This window comes from Opisthocomus hoazin, chromosome 7 (assembly GCF_030867145.1).
Source record: "Opisthocomus hoazin isolate bOpiHoa1 chromosome 7, bOpiHoa1.hap1, whole genome shotgun sequence".
Taxonomy (NCBI): Eukaryota; Metazoa; Chordata; class Aves; order Opisthocomiformes; family Opisthocomidae; genus Opisthocomus; species Opisthocomus hoazin.
This window is the reverse complement of record NC_134420.1, coordinates 63,989,461-64,009,419: the sequence shown is the minus strand read 5'-3', so window position 1 is coordinate 64,009,419 and position 19,959 is coordinate 63,989,461. Positions and strand designations below refer to the sequence as shown.

Below are 19,959 nucleotides of genomic sequence, written 5' to 3'. Positions count from 1 at the left end.
TTTCCCCAAGCTGAGTCTGTTTTACCTGTGATGGTAATAGGTGAGCAATCTCCCCGTCCTTATCTCAACCCACAAGCTTTTTTGTTTCGTTTTCTCCTCCTGTGGCAGCACGCCACAATAAGTTACGGCAGTCACAAAGCAAGCAAAAGAAAGCAGAAGCAGCAGCAGAAGCACTTTAATGGTTAATCATAACATTTTTATATCCCCTTGTTCCCCACCCCCAGAGTCTCATTGGTGAGGGTCTTTGGGCATGTAGCTCCTTTGTTTTTCTGACTGGTCATCACGTGCCCGTTCACACGACCTACACGCTTATCAAAGAGTTGGATTTTCCCATCCTGTTTCTTCGTTCCTTTCCTCCTGTTTTTCAACCACAGGTGCACAAAATAATTAGCTCCTAGCTAATTACCTTGGAAAACCGACCAACACCCAACTTGCTACAACCTGCTACCCAGGTGCAGTCTCCGTCGCAAGCCTCCTTGGCCAGCTCGCACTCTCTCTCTGGCTCCCTTTCTCTCTTTGGCCACCTAACACTGCTAAGAAGACTGATGTCCGCTTACTCGATGCGCACAAATGTGTCTGAGTTGCCGTGCTGCACCGCCAAGATCAGCTCAATGGAGCAGGATCCGTTGAAGATGTTGGAGACCTTGATCTTGCAGCCGTGTGTGGAGGGCAGCACCGTAAACTTGTATGTGTCCCGCTCAGCCACAGCAATGCAGGCTGCTGTCATCAGCTCCTGGAGCCATAAGGCGGTTTTCTGTACATCGAGGTACGGGCCGGTGCAGAGGGTTTGTAGGAGCCTGGCTTCATGAATGCTTGCCAACAGGTCCTCAGAGTGGTGGAGGAAGCAGAGCATGTCCCCCGGCTGCCAATCCTCTGTGCACGTGCACTCCAGCTGCACACGCAGGCGGGAGTTCCTCACTGGCATCTCACCTTCGGTGCCCAGCTCCAGGTGGAAGGAGTGCCCGGTTGGTGGCTCCAGGGGCACAAGCAGGCGATAGACAAACTGGTCTTCTCCACTGGCACACACGTCTTCTCGGAAGCCGCCAAAACCTACAGGTACCTGCAGCCACGGCATGAAGTTGTTATTTAAGATTTGGCAGACAAGAAGAAGGCTGTTCACCAGCTCTTCCACCTCCTCGCATTCTTTTTCCCTGTTAGGCAGCGGCCATGATGTGTACTCGTCCGCAAATCTGTCCATGTGTAATGGGTCTTCCCCATCTTCCTCCTCCTCAAGACTTCTGGAGATGTCACGCTTTCTACTGCTTCCTGGCTTACAGCACCTTTTCCTGAGCCACCAGCAAAGCCCAAAGAGCAGCAGCTGCAGCAGGACTCCAGCAATGGCCCAGAACTGCCACTGCAGCAAGGCAGCATGGAGCAGGCCTCCCCAGGCATAGCTGCTCTGCTCCGTGATCTTCTGCATCAGGCTCCTGTGCTCCACTTCCTGCAGCAGCCGAGTCATCTCCCGGCTCGTGTACTCCGAAAGCTGCTGCATGCGCTCGCGTGTGGCCTCATCCAGCTCCTCACCAACCATCTGCACCTGCTGGATGATCATTTCCAGAAGCAGGGAGAGGAATCGCATGGCAGCCATGGTCTGTAGGAAGAGAGAGAGAAGGGGTTCAGTGGGGCTGTGAGGGAGGGAGAGGGGCCGGGAGCCGCAGGGAGCTGAGGACAGGTAGGAGAGGAGCTGAGGCAGCTGGGAGGCAGCAAGGCCTGCGTCCAGCCTCGCTGCTGCCAGCGCTGTGCCCTGCCCAAGGTGCTCCCGCCAGTGGATTGGCCCTCGAGGCAGGCTGAGAACCCAGCCACGGGGCGCAGCGTTCCTGCCCCGGTCCTCGCCCAGCCCAGCCTCTCCCCGCATGCGCACTCACCTCTTTCCTAGGCTGTACTGGGGCAGCGCTGCCGATCGGTGCCCTGATCTATCCGCCCCCATTATGATGCGTCCCCTATGATGTCGCGGGCACCTGTCTGCATCACAATCACGCCCGCCGGCCTGTGGCCCCAACCCGGCTCAGTGACCCACACCTGCCCTGGTGTACTGGGTAAGGCTGGGCTAGACTTCATTTTCCTCACAGGAGCTTGCGCGATGCTTCTTTCTGGATCTACTACCACCTGCCTGCCACTGGTTTATCTCAACATCCTGAGTTGGAAGGGACCCATGAGCATCATCGAGTCCAACCGCTGACGCCACACTGCGCAAACTTAAAGATAAACCATGGATCCATTGAGGTTCGAAAAGACCTTTCAGATCATCACGTCCAACCGTTAACGCAACACTGCCAAGTCCACCACTAAACCATCAACCTGAGTGCCACGCCTATGTATATTTTAAACACCTCCAGGGATGGTGCCTCAACCGCTTCCCTGGGCAGCCTGTTCCAATGTTTGACAACCCTTTTGGGGAAGACATCTTTCCTAAAAGCCAAGCTAAACATGCCTTGGTGCAACCTGAGGCCGTTTGCGTTCTTCTTATCTTTTGTGACCTGCTACTAGTGAGGTGCTTCGATCTGCCCCATGATGTGCAGTGTACACTGGAGCACATCTGAAATGCCTCTGTGTTAAAGTGTGCAGCACCTGCGCCGTCTCGGTGGGGGCAGTTGATGGAGATCCGTGCAGCAGCAAAGACACAAGGGCCATTGATACATTGACACATCAATACATCGGTACGTTGTGGATCCGGAGACAGCTGGCGAGAGAGCCAATTGGAGAAGGTGAACTAGGAAGGGTGTTCATCTAGGTAGTTCTTCAGCTAGGAAGAATGAACGGCAGCACGCGGGAAGGAACCATGAGAAGGATGACTACTCTGAAACGACCGCAACCCCCATTCCCCACTGCCTGTGCTGCTTGGGAGGAGGAGGTGGAGGAGTTGGGAGTGAAGCAGTCAAGTTGTGCCTGGGAGGAAGGGGTGCGTCTTTGGGGGAAGGTGTTTTTCGTTTTGACTTTGCTACACACCATCCTACTCTGTTTCTGGATGGCGACAAATAAAACTAATTTTCCCCAAGCTGAGTCTGTTTTACCTGTGATGGTAATAGGTGAGCAATCTCCCCGTCCTTATCTCAACCCACAAGCTTTTTTGTTTCGTTTTCTCCTCCTGTGGCAGCACGCCACAATAAGTTACGGCAGTCACAAAGCAAGCAAAAGAAAGCAGAAGCAGCAGCAGAAGCACTTTAATGGTTAATCATAACATTTTTATATCCCCTTGTTCCCCACCCCCAGAGTCTCATTGGTGAGGGTCTTTGGGCATGTAGCTCCTTTGTTTTTCTGACTGGTCATCACGTGCCCGTTCACACGACCTACACGCTTATCAAAGAGTTGGATTTTCCCATCCTGTTTCTTCGTTCCTTTCCTCCTGTTTTTCAACCACAGGTGCACAAAATAATTAGCTCCTAGCTAATTACCTTGGAAAACCGACCAACACCCAACTTGCTACAACCTGCTACCCAGGTGCAGTCTCCGTCGCAAGCCTCCTTGGCCAGCTCGCACTCTCTCTCTGGCTCCCTTTCTCTCTTTGGCCACCTAACACTGCTAAGAAGACTGATGTCCGCTTACTCGATGCGCACAAATGTGTCTGAGTTGCCGTGCTGCACCGCCAAGATCAGCTCAATGGAGCAGGATCCGTTGAAGATGTTGGAGACCTTGATCTTGCAGCCGTGTGTGGAGGGCAGCACCGTAAACTTGTATGTGTCCCGCTCAGCCACAGCAATGCAGGCTGCTGTCATCAGCTCCTGGAGCCATAAGGCGGTTTTCTGTACATCGAGGTACGGGCCGGTGCAGAGGGTTTGTAGGAGCCTGGCTTCATGAATGCTTGCCAACAGGTCCTCAGAGTGGTGGAGGAAGCAGAGCATGTCCCCCGGCTGCCAATCCTCTGTGCACGTGCACTCCAGCTGCACACGCAGGCGGGAGTTCCTCACTGGCATCTCACCTTCGGTGCCCAGCTCCAGGTGGAAGGAGTGCCCGGTTGGTGGCTCCAGGGGCACAAGCAGGCGATAGACAAACTGGTCTTCTCCACTGGCACACACGTCTTCTCGGAAGCCGCCAAAACCTACAGGTACCTGCAGCCACGGCATGAAGTTGTTATTTAAGATTTGGCAGACAAGAAGAAGGCTGTTCACCAGCTCTTCCACCTCCTCGCATTCTTTTTCCCTGTTAGGCAGCGGCCATGATGTGTACTCGTCCGCAAATCTGTCCATGTGTAATGGGTCTTCCCCATCTTCCTCCTCCTCAAGACTTCTGGAGATGTCACGCTTTCTACTGCTTCCTGGCTTACAGCACCTTTTCCTGAGCCACCAGCAAAGCCCAAAGAGCAGCAGCTGCAGCAGGACTCCAGCAATGGCCCAGAACTGCCACTGCAGCAAGGCAGCATGGAGCAGGCCTCCCCAGGCATAGCTGCTCTGCTCCGTGATCTTCTGCATCAGGCTCCTGTGCTCCACTTCCTGCAGCAGCCGAGTCATCTCCCGGCTCGTGTACTCCGAAAGCTGCTGCATGCGCTCGCGTGTGGCCTCATCCAGCTCCTCACCAACCATCTGCACCTGCTGGATGATCATTTCCAGAAGCAGGGAGAGGAATCGCATGGCAGCCATGGTCTGTAGGAAGAGAGAGAGAAGGGGTTCAGTGGGGCTGTGAGGGAGGGAGAGGGGCCGGGAGCCGCAGGGAGCTGAGGACAGGTAGGAGAGGAGCTGAGGCAGCTGGGAGGCAGCAAGGCCTGCGTCCAGCCTCGCTGCTGCCAGCGCTGTGCCCTGCCCAAGGTGCTCCCGCCAGTGGATTGGCCCTCGAGGCAGGCTGAGAACCCAGCCACGGGGCGCAGCGTTCCTGCCCCGGTCCTCGCCCAGCCCAGCCTCTCCCCGCATGCGCACTCACCTCTTTCCTAGGCTGTACTGGGGCAGCGCTGCCGATCGGTGCCCTGATCTATCCGCCCCCATTATGATGCGTCCCCTATGATGTCGCGGGCACCTGTCTGCATCACAATCACGCCCGCCGGCCTGTGGCCCCAACCCGGCTCAGTGACCCACACCTGCCCTGGTGTACTGGGTAAGGCTGGGCTAGACTTCATTTTCCTCACAGGAGCTTGCGCGATGCTTCTTTCTGGATCTACTACCACCTGCCTGCCACTGGTTTATCTCAACATCCTGAGTTGGAAGGGACCCATGAGCATCATCGAGTCCAACCGCTGACGCCACACTGCGCAAACTTAAAGATAAACCATGGATCCATTGAGGTTCGAAAAGACCTTTCAGATCATCACGTCCAACCGTTAACGCAACACTGCCAAGTCCACCACTAAACCATCAACCTGAGTGCCACGCCTATGTATATTTTAAACACCTCCAGGGATGGTGCCTCAACCGCTTCCCTGGGCAGCCTGTTCCAATGTTTGACAACCCTTTTGGGGAAGACATCTTTCCTAAAAGCCAAGCTAAACATGCCTTGGTGCAACCTGAGGCCGTTTGCGTTCTTCTTATCTTTTGTGACCTGCTACTAGTGAGGTGCTTCGATCTGCCCCATGATGTGCAGTGTACACTGGAGCACATCTGAAATGCCTCTGTGTTAAAGTGTGCAGCACCTGCGCCGTCTCGGTGGGGGCAGTTGATGGAGATCCGTGCAGCAGCAAAGACACAAGGGCCATTGATACATTGACACATCAATACATCGGTACGTTGTGGATCCGGAGACAGCTGGCGAGAGAGCCAATTGGAGAAGGTGAACTAGGAAGGGTGTTCATCTAGGTAGTTCTTCAGCTAGGAAGAATGAACGGCAGCACGCGGGAAGGAACCATGAGAAGGATGACTACTCTGAAACGACCGCAACCCCCATTCCCCACTGCCTGTGCTGCTTGGGAGGAGGAGGTGGAGGAGTTGGGAGTGAAGCAGTCAAGTTGTGCCTGGGAGGAAGGGGTGCGTCTTTGGGGGAAGGTGTTTTTCGTTTTGACTTTGCTACACACCATCCTACTCTGTTTCTGGATGGCGACAAATAAAACTAATTTTCCCCAAGCTGAGTCTGTTTTACCTGTGATGGTAATAGGTGAGCAATCTCCCCATCCTTATCTCAACCCACAAGCTTTTTTGTTTCGTTTTCTCCTCCTGTGGCAGCACGCCACAATAAGTTACGGCAGTCACAAAGCAAGCAAAAGAAAGCAGAAGCAGCAGCAGAAGCACTTTAATGGTTAATCATAACATTTTTATATCCCCTTGTTCCCCACCCCCAGAGTCTCATTGGTGAGGGTCTTTGGGCATGTAGCTCCTTTGTTTTTCTGACTGGTCATCACGTGCCCGTTCACACGACCTACACGCTTATCAAAGAGTTGGATTTTCCCATCCTGTTTCTTCGTTCCTTTCCTCCTGTTTTTCAACCACAGGTGCACAAAATAATTAGCTCCTAGCTAATTACCTTGGAAAACCGACCAACACCCAACTTGCTACAACCTGCTACCCAGGTGCAGTCTCCGTCGCAAGCCTCCTTGGCCAGCTCGCACTCTCTCTCTGGCTCCCTTTCTCTCTTTGGCCACCTAACACTGCTAAGAAGACTGATGTCCGCTTACTCGATGCGCACAAATGTGTCTGAGTTGCCGTGCTGCACCGCCAAGATCAGCTCAATGGAGCAGGATCCGTTGAAGATGTTGGAGACCTTGATCTTGCAGCCGTGTGTGGAGGGCAGCACCGTAAACTTGTATGTGTCCCGCTCAGCCACAGCAATGCAGGCTGCTGTCATCAGCTCCTGGAGCCATAAGGCGGTTTTCTGTACATCGAGGTACGGGCCGGTGCAGAGGGTTTGTAGGAGCCTGGCTTCATGAGTGCTTGCCAACAGGTCCTCAGAGTGGTGGAGGAAGCAGAGCATGTCCCCCGGCTGCCAATCCTCTGTGCACGTGCACTCCAGCTGCACACGCAGGCGGGAGTTCCTCACTGGCATCTCACCTTCGGTGCCCAGCTCCAGGTGGAAGGAGTGCCCGGTTGGTGGCTCCAGGGGCACAAGCAGGCGATAGACAAACTGGTCTTCTCCACTGGCACACACGTCTTCTCGGAAGCCGCCAAAACCTACAGGTACCTGCAGCCACGGCATGAAGTTGTTATTTAAGATTTGGCAGACAAGAAGAAGGCTGTTCACCAGCTCTTCCACCTCCTCGCATTCTTTTTCCCTGTTAGGCAGCGGCCATGATGTGTACTCGTCCGCAAATCTGTCCATGTGTAATGGGTCTTCCCCATCTTCCTCCTCCTCAAGACTTCTGGAGATGTCACGCTTTCTACTGCTTCCTGGCTTACAGCACCTTTTCCTGAGCCACCAGCAAAGCCCAAAGAGCAGCAGCTGCAGCAGGACTCCAGCAATGGCCCAGAACTGCCACTGCAGCAAGGCAGCATGGAGCAGGCCTCCCCAGGCATAGCTGCTCTGCTCCGTGATCTTCTGCATCAGGCTCCTGTGCTCCACTTCCTGCAGCAGCCGAGTCATCTCCCGGCTCGTGTACTCCGAAAGCTGCTGCATGCGCTCGCGTGTGGCCTCATCCAGCTCCTCACCAACCATCTGCACCTGCTGGATGATCATTTCCAGAAGCAGGGAGAGGAATCGCATGGCAGCCATGGTCTGTAGGAAGAGAGAGAGAAGGGGTTCAGTGGGGCTGTGAGGGAGGGAGAGGGGCCGGGAGCCGCAGGGAGCCGAGGACAGGTAGGAGAGGAGCTGATGCAGCTGGGAGGCAGCAAGGCCTGCGTCCAGCCTCGCTGCTGCCAGCGCTGTGCCCTGCCCAAGGCGCTCCCGCCAGTGGATTGGCCCTCGACGCAGGCTGAGAACCCAGCCACGGGGCGCAGCGTTCCTGCCCCGGTCCTCGCCCAGCCCAGCCTCTCCCCGCATGCGCACTCACCTCTTTCCTAGGCTGTACTGGGGCAGCGCTGCCGATCGGTGCCCTGATCTATCCGCCCCCATTATGATGCGTCCCCTATGATGTCGCGGGCACCTGTCTGCATCACAATCACGCCCGCCGGCCTGTGGCCCCAACCCGGCTCAGTGACCCACACCTGCCCTGGTGTACTGGGTAAGGCTGGGCTAGACTTCATTTTCCTCACAGGAGCTTGCGCGATGCTTCTTTCTGGATCTACTACCACCTGCCTGCCACTGGTTTATCTCAACATCCTGAGTTGGAAGGGACCCATGAGCATCATCGAGTCCAACCGCTGACGCCACACTGCGCAAACTTAAAGATAAACCATGGATCCATTGAGGTTCGAAAAGACCTTTCAGATCATCACGTCCAACCGTTAACGCAACACTGCCAAGTCCACCACTAAACCATCAACCTGAGTGCCACGCCTATGTATATTTTAAACACCTCCAGGGATGGTGCCTCAACCGCTTCCCTGGGCAGCCTGTTCCAATGTTTGACAACCCTTTTGGGGAAGACATCTTTCCTAAAAGCCAAGCTAAACATGCCTTGGTGCAACCTGAGGCCGTTTGCGTTCTTCTTATCTTTTGTGACCTGCTACTAGTGAGGTGCTTCGATCTGCCCCATGATGTGCAGTGTACACTGGAGCACATCTGAAATGCCTCTGTGTTAAAGTGTGCAGCACCTGCGCCGTCTCGGTGGGGGCAGTTGATGGAGATCCGTGCAGCAGCAAAGACACAAGGGCCATTGATACATTGACACATCAATACATCGGTACGTTGTGGATCCGGAGACAGCTGGCGAGAGAGCCAATTGGAGAAGGTGAACTAGGAAGGGTGTTCATCTAGGTAGTTCTTCAGCTAGGAAGAATGAACGGCAGCACGCGGGAAGGAACCATGAGAAGGATGACTACTCTGAAACGACCGCAACCCCCATTCCCCACTGCCTGTGCTGCTTGGGAGGAGGAGGTGGAGGAGTTGGGAGTGAAGCAGTCAAGTTGTGCCTGGGAGGAAGGGGTGCGTCTTTGGGGGAAGGTGTTTTTCGTTTTGACTTTGCTACACACCATCCTACTCTGTTTCTGGATGGCGACAAATAAAACTAATTTTCCCCAAGCTGAGTCTGTTTTACCTGTGATGGTAATAGGTGAGCAATCTCCCCGTCCTTATCTCAACCCACAAGCTTTTTTGTTTCGTTTTCTCCTCCTGTGGCAGCACGCCACAATAAGTTACGGCAGTCACAAAGCAAGCAAAAGAAAGCAGAAGCAGCAGCAGAAGCACTTTAATGGTTAATCATAACATTTTTATATCCCCTTGTTCCCCACCCCCAGAGTCTCATTGGTGAGGGTCTTTGGGCATGTAGCTCCTTTGTTTTTCTGACTGGTCATCACGTGCCCGTTCACACGACCTACACGCTTATCAAAGAGTTGGATTTTCCCATCCTGTTTCTTCGTTCCTTTCCTCCTGTTTTTCAACCACAGGTGCACAAAATAATTAGCTCCTAGCTAATTACCTTGGAAAACCGACCAACACCCAACTTGCTACAACCTGCTACCCAGGTGCAGTCTCCGTCGCAAGCCTCCTTGGCCAGCTCGCACTCTCTCTCTGGCTCCCTTTCTCTCTTTGGCCACCTAACACTGCTAAGAAGACTGATGTCCGCTTACTCGATGCGCACAAATGTGTCTGAGTTGCCGTGCTGCACCGCCAAGATCAGCTCAATGGAGCAGGATCCGTTGAAGATGTTGGAGACCTTGATCTTGCAGCCGTGTGTGGAGGGCAGCACCGTAAACTTGTATGTGTCCCGCTCAGCCACAGCAATGCAGGCTGCTGTCATCAGCTCCTGGAGCCATAAGGCGGTTTTCTGTACATCGAGGTACGGGCCGGTGCAGAGGGTTTGTAGGAGCCTGGCTTCATGAATGCTTGCCAACAGGTCCTCAGAGTGGTGGAGGAAGCAGAGCATGTCCCCCGGCTGCCAATCCTCTGTGCACGTGCACTCCAGCTGCACACGCAGGCGGGAGTTCCTCACTGGCATCTCACCTTCGGTGCCCAGCTCCAGGTGGAAGGAGTGCCCGGTTGGTGGCTCCAGGGGCACAAGCAGGCGATAGACAAACTGGTCTTCTCCACTGGCACACACGTCTTCTCGGAAGCCGCCAAAACCTACAGGTACCTGCAGCCACGGCATGAAGTTGTTATTTAAGATTTGGCAGACAAGAAGAAGGCTGTTCACCAGCTCTTCCACCTCCTCGCATTCTTTTTCCCTGTTAGGCAGCGGCCATGATGTGTACTCGTCCGCAAATCTGTCCATGTGTAATGGGTCTTCCCCATCTTCCTCCTCCTCAAGACTTCTGGAGATGTCACGCTTTCTACTGCTTCCTGGCTTACAGCACCTTTTCCTGAGCCACCAGCAAAGCCCAAAGAGCAGCAGCTGCAGCAGGACTCCAGCAATGGCCCAGAACTGCCACTGCAGCAAGGCAGCATGGAGCAGGCCTCCCCAGGCATAGCTGCTCTGCTCCGTGATCTTCTGCATCAGGCTCCTGTGCTCCACTTCCTGCAGCAGCCGAGTCATCTCCCGGCTCGTGTACTCCGAAAGCTGCTGCATGCGCTCGCGTGTGGCCTCATCCAGCTCCTCACCAACCATCTGCACCTGCTGGATGATCATTTCCAGAAGCAGGGAGAGGAATCGCATGGCAGCCATGGTCTGTAGGAAGAGAGAGAGAAGGGGTTCAGTGGGGCTGTGAGGGAGGGAGAGGGGCCGGGAGCCGCAGGGAGCTGAGGACAGGTAGGAGAGGAGCTGAGGCAGCTGGGAGGCAGCAAGGCCTGCGTCCAGCCTCGCTGCTGCCAGCGCTGTGCCCTGCCCAAGGCGCTCCCGCCAGTGGATTGGCCCTCGAGGCAGGCTGAGAACCCAGCCACGGGGCACAGCGTTCCTGCCCCGGTCCTCGCCCAGCCCAGCCTCTCCCCGCATGCGCACTCACCTCTTTCCTAGGCTGTACTGGGGCAGCGCTGCCGATCGGTGCCCTGATCTATCCGCCCCCATTATGATGCGTCCCCTATGATGTCGCGGGCACCTGTCTGCATCACAATCACGCCCGCCGGCCTGTGGCCCCAACCCGGCTCAGTGACCCACACCTGCCCTGGTGTACTGGGTAAGGCTGGGCTAGACTTCATTTTCCTCACAGGAGCTTGCGCGATGCTTCTTTCTGGATCTACTACCACCTGCCTGCCACTGGTTTATCTCAACATCCTGAGTTGGAAGGGACCCATGAGCATCATCGAGTCCAACCGCTGACGCCACACTGCGCAAACTTAAAGATAAACCATGGATCCATTGAGGTTCGAAAAGACCTTTCAGATCATCACGTCCAACCGTTAACGCAACACTGCCAAGTCCACCACTAAACCATCAACCTGAGTGCCACGCCTATGTATATTTTAAACACCTCCAGGGATGGTGCCTCAACCGCTTCCCTGGGCAGCCTGTTCCAATGTTTGACAACCCTTTTGGGGAAGACATCTTTCCTAAAAGCCAAGCTAAACATGCCTTGGTGCAACCTGAGGCCGTTTGCGTTCTTCTTATCTTTTGTGACCTGCTACTAGTGAGGTGCTTCGATCTGCCCCATGATGTGCAGTGTACACTGCAGCACATCTGAAATGCCTCTGTGTTAAAGTGTGCAGCACCTGCGCCGTCTCGGTGGGGGCAGTTGATGGAGATCCGTGCAGCAGCAAAGACACAAGGGCCATTGATACATTGACACATCAATACATCGGTACGTTGTGGATCCGGAGACAGCTGGCGAGAGAGCCAATTGGAGAAGGTGAACTAGGAAGGGTGTTCATCTAGGTAGTTCTTCAGCTAGGAAGAATGAACGGCAGCACGCGGGAAGGAACCATGAGAAGGATGACTACTCTGAAACGACCGCAACCCCCATTCCCCACTGCCTGTGCTGCTTGGGAGGAGGAGGTGGAGGAGTTGGGAGTGAAGCAGTCAAGTTGTGCCTGGGAGGAAGGGGTGCGTCTTTGGGGGAAGGTGTTTTTCGTTTTGACTTTGCTACACACCATCCTACTCTGTTTCTGGATGGCGACAAATAAAACTAATTTTCCCCAAGCTGAGTCTGTTTTACCTGTGATGGTAATAGGTGAGCAATCTCCCCGTCCTTATCTCAACCCACAAGCTTTTTTGTTTCGTTTTCTCCTCCTGTGGCAGCACGCCACAATAAGTTACGGCAGTCACAAAGCAAGCAAAAGAAAGCAGAAGCAGCAGCAGAAGCACTTTAATGGTTAATCATAACATTTTTATATCCCCTTGTTCCCCACCCCCAGAGTCTCATTGGTGAGGGTCTTTGGGCATGTAGCTCCTTTGTTTTTCTGACTGGTCATCACGTGCCCGTTCACACGACCTACACGCTTATCAAAGAGTTGGATTTTCCCATCCTGTTTCTTCGTTCCTTTCCTCCTGTTTTTCAACCACAGGTGCACAAAATAATTAGCTCCTAGCTAATTACCTTGGAAAACCGACCAACACCCAACTTGCTACAACCTGCTACCCAGGTGCAGTCTCCGTCGCAAGCCTCCTTGGCCAGCTCGCACTCTCTCTCTGGCTCCCTTTCTCTCTTTGGACACCTAACACTGCTAAGAAGACTGATGTCCGCTTACTCGATGCGCACAAATGTGTCTGAGTTGCCGTGCTGCACCGCCAAGATCAGCTCAATGGAGCAGGATCCGTTGAAGATGTTGGAGACCTTGATCTTGCAGCCGTGTGTGGAGGGCAGCACCGTAAACTTGTATGTGTCCCGCTCAGCCACAGCAATGCAGGCTGCTGTCATCAGCTCCTGGAGCCATAAGGCGGTTTTCTGTACATCGAGGTACGGGCCGGTGCAGAGGGTTTGTAGGAGCCTGGCTTCATGAGTGCTTGCCAACAGGTCCTCAGAGTGGTGGAGGAAGCAGAGCATGTCCCCCGGCTGCCAATCCTCTGTGCACGTGCACTCCAGCTGCACACGCAGGCGGGAGTTCCTCACTGGCATCTCACCTTCGGTGCCCAGCTCCAGGTGGAAGGAGTGCCCGGTTGGTGGCTCCAGGGGCACAAGCAGGCGATAGACAAACTGGTCTTCTCCACTGGCACACACGTCTTCTCGGAAGCCGCCAAAACCTACAGGTACCTGCAGCCACGGCATGAAGTTGTTATTTAAGATTTGGCAGACAAGAAGAAGGCTGTTCACCAGCTCTTCCACCTCCTCGCATTCTTTTTCCCTGTTAGGCAGCGGCCATGATGTGTACTCGTCCGCAAATCTGTCCATGTGTAATGGGTCTTCCCCATCTTCCTCCTCCTCAAGACTTCTGGAGATGTCACGCTTTCTACTGCTTCCTGGCTTACAGCACCTTTTCCTGAGCCACCAGCAAAGCCCAAAGAGCAGCAGCTGCAGCAGGACTCCAGCAATGGCCCAGAACTGCCACTGCAGCAAGGCAGCATGGAGCAGGCCTCCCCAGGCATAGCTGCTCTGCTCCGTGATCTTCTGCATCAGGCTCCTGTGCTCCACTTCCTGCAGCAGCCGAGTCATCTCCCGGCTCGTGTACTCCGAAAGCTGCTGCATGCACTCGCGTGTGGCCTCACCCAGCTCCTCACCAACCATCTGCACCTGCTGGATGATCATTTCCAGAAGCAGGGAGAGGAATCGCATGGCAGCCATGGTCTGTAGGAAGAGAGAGAGAAGGGGTTCAGTGGGGCTGTGAGGGAGGGAGAGGGGCCGGGAGCCGCAGGGAGCCGAGGACAGGTAGGAGAGGAGCTGAGGCAGCTGGGAGGCAGCAAGGCCTGCGTCCAGCCTCGCTGCTGCCAGCGCTGTGCCCTGCCCAAGGCGCTCCCGCCAGTGGATTGGCCCTCGACGCAGGCTGAGAACCCAGCCACGGGGCGCAGCGTTCCTGCCCCGGTCCTCGCCCAGCCCAGCCTCTCCCCGCATGCGCACTCACCTCTTTCCTAGGCTGTACTGGGGCAGCGCTGCCGACCGGTGCCCTGATCTATCCGCCCCCATTATGATGCGTCCCCTGTGATGTCGCGGGCACCTGTCTGCATCACAACCACGCCCGCCGGCCTGCGGCCCCAACCCGGCTCAGTGACCCACACCTGCCCTGGTGTACTGGGTAAGGCTGGGCTAGACTTCATTTTCCTCACAGGAGCTTGCGCGATGCTTCTTTCTGGATCTACTACCACCTGCCTGCCACTGGTTTATCTCAACATCCTGAGTTGGAAGGGACCCATGAGCATCATCGAGTCCAACCGCTGACGCCACACTGCGCAAACTTAAAGATAAACCATGGATCCATTGAGGTTCGAAAAGACCTTTCAGATCATCACGTCCAACCGTTAACGCAACACTGCCAAGTCCACCACTAAACCATCAACCTGAGTGCCACGCCTATGTATATTTTAAACACCTCCAGGGATGGTGCCTCAACCGCTTCCCTGGGCAGCCTGTTCCAATGTTTGACAACCCTTTTGGGGAAGACATCTTTCCTAAAAGCCAAGCTAAACATGCCTTGGTGCAACCTGAGGCCGTTTGCGTTCTTCTTATCTTTTGTGACCTGCTACTAGTGAGGTGCTTCGATCTGCCCCATGATGTGCAGTGTACACTGGAGCACATCTGAAATGCCTCTGTGTTAAAGTGTGCAGCACCTGCGCCGTCTCGGTGGGGGCAGTTGATGGAGATCCGTGCAGCAGCAAAGACACAAGGGCCATTGATACATTGACACATCAATACATCGGTACGTTGTGGATCCGGAGACAGCTGGCGAGAGAGCCAATTGGAGAAGGTGAACTAGGAAGGGTGTTCATCTAGGTAGTTCTTCAGCTAGGAAGAATGAACGGCAGCACGCGGGAAGGAACCATGAGAAGGATGACTACTCTGAAACGACCGCAACCCCCATTCCCCACTGCCTGTGCTGCTTGGGAGGAGGAGGTGGAGGAGTTGGGAGTGAAGCAGTCAAGTTGTGCCTGGGAGGAAGGGGTGCGTCTTTGGGGGAAGGTGTTTTTCGTTTTGACTTTGCTACACACCATCCTACTCTGTTTCTGGATGGCGACAAATAAAACTAATTTTCCCCAAGCTGAGTCTGTTTTACCTGTGATGGTAATAGGTGAGCAATCTCCCCGTCCTTATCTCAACCCACAAGCTTTTTTGTTTCGTTTTCTCCTCCTGTGGCAGCACGCCACAATAAGTTACGGCAGTCACAAAGCAAGCAAAAGAAAGCAGAAGCAGCAGCAGAAGCACTTTAATGGTTAATCATAACATTTTTATATCCCCTTGTTCCCCACCCCCAGAGTCTCATTGGTGAGGGTCTTTGGGCATGTAGCTCCTTTGTTTTTCTGACTGGTCATCACGTGCCCGTTCACACGACCTACACGCTTATCAAAGAGTTGGATTTTCCCATCCTGTTTCTTCGTTCCTTTCCTCCTGTTTTTCAACCACAGGTGCACAAAATAATTAGCTCCTAGCTAATTACCTTGGAAAACTGACCAACACCCAACTTGCTACAACCTGCTACCCAGGTGCAGTCTCCGTCGCAAGCCTCCTTGGCCAGCTCGCACTCTCTCTCTGGCTCCCTTTCTCTCTTTGGCCACCTAACACTGCTGAGAAGACTGATGTCCGCTTACTCGATGCGCACAAATGTGTCTGAGTTGCCGTGCTGCACCGCCAAGATCAGCTCAATGGAGCAGGATCCGTTGAAGATGTTGGAGACCTTGATCTTGCAGCCGTGTGTGGAGGGCAGCACCGTAAACTTGTATGTGTCCCGCTCAGCCACAGCAATGCAGGCTGCTGTCATCAGCTCCTGGAGCCATAAGGCGGTTTTCTGTACATCGAGGTACGGGCCGGTGCAGAGGGTTTGTAGGAGCCTGGCTTCATGAGTGCTTGCCAACAGGTCCTCAGAGTGGTGGAGGAAGCAGAGCATGTCCCCCGGCTGCCAATCCTCTGTGCACGTGCACTCCAGCTGCACACGCAGGCGGGAGTTCCTCACTGGCATCTCACCTTCGGTGCCCAGCTCCAGGTGGAAGGAGTGCCCGGTTGGTGGCTCCAGGGGCACAAGCAGGCGATAGACAAACTGGTCTTCTCCACTGGCACACACGTCTTCTCGGAAGCCGCCAAAACCTACAGGTACCTGCAGCCACGGCATGAAGTTGTTATTTAAGATTTGGCAGACAAGAAGAAGGCTGTTCACCAGCTCTTCCACCTCCTCGCATTCTTTTTCCCTGTTAGGCAGCGGCCATGATGTGTACTCGTCCGCAAATCTGTCCATGTGTAATGGGTCTTCCCCATCTTCCTCCTCCTCAAGACTTCTGGAGATGTCACGCTTTCTACTGCTTCCTGGCTTACAGCACCTTTTCCTGAGCCACCAGCAAAGCCCAAAGAGCAGCAGCTGCAGCAGGACTCCAGCAATGGCCCAGAACTGCCACTGCAGCAAGGCAGCATGGAGCAGGCCTCCCCAGGCATAGCTGCTCTGCTCCGTGATCTTCTGCATCAGGCTCCTGTGCTCCACTTCCTGCAGCAGCCGAGTCATCTCCCGGCTCGTGTACTCCGAAAGCTGCTGCATGCGCTCGCGTGTGGCCTCACCCAGCTCCTCACCAACCATCTGCACCTGCTGGATGATCATTTCCAGAAGCAGGGAGAGGAATCGCATGGCAGCCATGGTCTGTAGGAAGAGAGAGAGAAGGGGTTCAGTGGGGCTGTGAGGGAGGGAGAGGGGCCGGGAGCCGCAGGGAGCCGAGGACAGGTAGGAGAGGAGCTGAGGCAGCTGGGAGGCAGCAAGGCCTGCGTCCAGCCTCGCTGCTGCCAGCGCTGTGCCCTGCCCAAGGCGCTCCCGCCAGTGGATTGGCCCTCGAGGCAGGCTGAGAACCCAGCCACGGGGCGCAGCGTTCCTGCCCCGGTCCTCGCCCAGCCCAGCCTCTCCCCGCATGCGCACTCACCTCTTTCCTAGGCTGTACTGGGGCAGCGCTGCCGACCGGTGCCCTGATCTATCCGCCCCCATTATGATGCGTCCCCTGTGATGTCGCGGGCACCTGTCTGCATCACAACCACGCCCGCCGGCCTGCGGCCCCAACCCGGCTCAGTGACCCACACCTGCCCTGGTGTACTGGGTAAGGCTGGGCTAGACTTCATTTTCCTCACAGGAGCTTGCGCGATGCTTCTTTCTGGATCTACTACCACCTGCCTGCCACTGGTTTATCTCAACATCCTGAGTTGGAAGGGACCCATGAGCATCATCGAGTCCAACCGCTGACGCCACACTGCGCAAACTTAAAGATAAACCATGGATCCATTGAGGTTCGAAAAGACCTTTCAGATCATCACGTCCAACCGTTAACGCAACACTGCCAAGTCCACCACTAAACCATCAACCTGAGTGCCACGCCTATGTATAGTTTAAACACCTCCAGGGATGGTGCCTCAACCGCTTCCCTGGGCAGCCTGTTCCAATGTTTGACAACCCTTTTGGGGAAGACATCTTTCCTAAAAGCCAAGCTAAACATGCCTTGGTGCAACCTGAGGCCGTTTGCGTTCTTCTTATCTTTTGTGACCTGCTACTAGTGAGGTGCTTCGATCTGCCCCATGATGTGCAGTGTACACTGCAGCACATCTGAAATGCCTCTGTGTTAAAGTGTGCAGCACCTGCGCCGTCTCGGTGGGGGCAGTTGATGGAGATCCGTGCAGCAGCAAAGACACAAGGGCCATTGATACATTGACACATCAATACATCGGTACGTTGTGGATCCGGAGACAGCTGGCGAGAGAGCCAATTGGAGAAGGTGAACTAGGAAGGGTGTTCATCTAGGTAGTTCTTCAGCTAGGAAGAATGAACGGCAGCACGCGGGAAGGAACCATGAGAAGGATGACTACTCTGAAACGACCGCAACCCCCATTCCCCACTGCCTGTGCTGCTTGGGAGGAGGAGGTGGAGGAGTTGGGAGTGAAGCAGTCAAGTTGTGCCTGGGAGGAAGGGGTGCGTCTTTGGGGGAAGGTGTTTTTCGTTTTGACTTTGCTACACACCATCCTACTCTGTGTCTGGATGGCGACAAATAAAACTAATTTTCCCCAAGCTGAGTCTGTTTTACCTGTGATGGTAATAGGTGAGCAATCTCCCCGTCCTTATCTCAACCCACAAGCTTTTTTGTTTCGTTTTCTCCTCCTGTGGCAGCACGCCACAATAAGTTACGGCAGTCACAAAGCAAGCAAAAGAAAGCAGAAGCAGCAGCAGAAGCACTTTAATGGTTAATCATAACATTTTTATATCCCCTTGTTCCCCACCCCCAGAGTCTCATTGGTGAGGGTCTTTGGGCATGTAGCTCCTTTGTTTTTCTGACTGGTCATCACGTGCCCGTTCACACGACCTACACGCTTATCAAAGAGTTGGATTTTCCCATCCTGTTTCTTCGTTCCTTTCCTCCTGTTTTTCAACCACAGGTGCACAAAATAATTAGCTCCTAGCTAATTACCTTGGAAAACCGACCAACACCCAACTTGCTACAACCTGCTACCCAGGTGCAGTCTCCGTCGCAAGCCTCCTTGGCCAGCTCGCACTCTCTCTCTGGCTCCCTTTCTCTCTTTGGCCACCTAACACTGCTAAGAAGACTGATGTCCGCTTACTCGATGCGCACAAATGTGTCTGAGTTGCCGTGCTGCACCGCCAAGATCAGCTCAATGGAGCAGGATCCGTTGAAGATGTTGGAGACCTTGATCTTGCAGCCGTGTGTGGAGGGCAGCACCGTAAACTTGTATGTGTCCCGCTCAGCCACAGCAATGCAGGCTGCTGTCATCAGCTCCTGGAGCCATAAGGCGGTTTTCTGTACATCGAGGTACGGGCCGGTGCAGAGGGTTTGTAGGAGCCTGGCTTCATGAATGCTTGCCAACAGGTCCTCAGAGTGGTGGAGGAAGCAGAGCATGTCCCCCGGCTGCCAATCCTCTGTGCACGTGCACTCCAGCTGCACACGCAGGCGGGAGTTCCTCACTGGCATCTCACCTTCGGTGCCCAGCTCCAGGTGGAAGGAGTGCCCGGTTGGTGGCTCCAGGGGCACAAGCAGGCGATAGACAAACTGGTCTTCTCCACTGGCACACACGTCTTCTCGGAAGCCGCCAAAACCTACAGGTACCTGCAGCCACGGCATGAAGTTGTTATTTAAGATTTGGCAGACAAGAAGAAGGCTGTTCACCAGCTCTTCCACCTCCTCGCATTCTTTTTCCCTGTTAGGCAGCGGCCATGATGTGTACTCGTCCGCAAATCTGTCCATGTGTAATGGGTCTTCCCCATCTTCCTCCTCCTCAAGACTTCTGGAGATGTCACGCTTTCTACTGCTTCCTGGCTTACAGCACCTTTTCCTGAGCCACCAGCAAAGCCCAAAGAGCAGCAGCTGCAGCAGGACTCCAGCAATGGCCCAGAACTGCCACTGCAGCAAGGCAGCATGGAGCAGGCCTCCCCAGGCATAGCTGCTCTGCTCCGTGATCTTCTGCATCAGGCTCCTGTGCTCCACTTCCTGCAGCAGCCGAGTCATCTCCCGGCTCGTGTACTCCGAAAGCTGCTGCATGCGCTCGCGTGTGGCCTCATCCAGCTCCTCACCAACCATCTGCACCTGCTGGATGATCATTTCCAGAAGCAGGGAGAGGAATCGCATGGCAGCCATGGTCTGTAGGAAGAGAGAGAGAAGGGGTTCAGTGGGGCTGTGAGGGAGGGAGAGGGGCCGGGAGCCGCAGGGAGCCGAGGACAGGTAGGAGAGGAGCTGAGGCAGCTGGGAGGCAGCAAGGCCTGCGTCCAGCCTCGCTGCTGCCAGCGCTGTGCCCTGCCCAAGGCGCTCCCGCCAGTGGATTGGCCCTCGACGCAGGCTGAGAACCCAGCCACGGGGCGCAGCGTTCCTGCCCCGGTCCTCGCCCAGCCCAGCCTCTCCCCGCATGCGCACTCACCTCTTTCCTAGGCTGTACTGGGGCAGCGCTGCCGACCGGTGCCCTGATCTATCCGCCCCCATTATGATGCGTCCCCTGTGATGTCGCGGGCACCTGTCTGCATCACAACCACGCCCGCCGGCCTGCGGCCCCAACCCGGCTCAGTGACCCACACCTGCCCTGGTGTACTGGGTAAGGC

The 19,959-nt window shown here is 55.0% G+C and overlaps 1 protein-coding gene across 1 annotated transcript in view; it reads right to left on the bottom strand.

The window, feature by feature from the left end:
* LOC142362046 (inositol 1,4,5-trisphosphate receptor-interacting protein-like 1) overlaps positions 1-19,504 on the bottom strand; it is a 73,138-nt gene extending 53,634 nt beyond the window's left edge. Inside the window, exon 1 of the mRNA XM_075427156.1 lies at positions 18,593-19,504. Coding sequence (XP_075283271.1) covers positions 18,593-19,504 — 912 coding nt within the window. The remainder of the gene's footprint in view (positions 1-18,592) is intronic.
* Between the last annotated feature and the right edge of the window lie 455 nt (positions 19,505-19,959).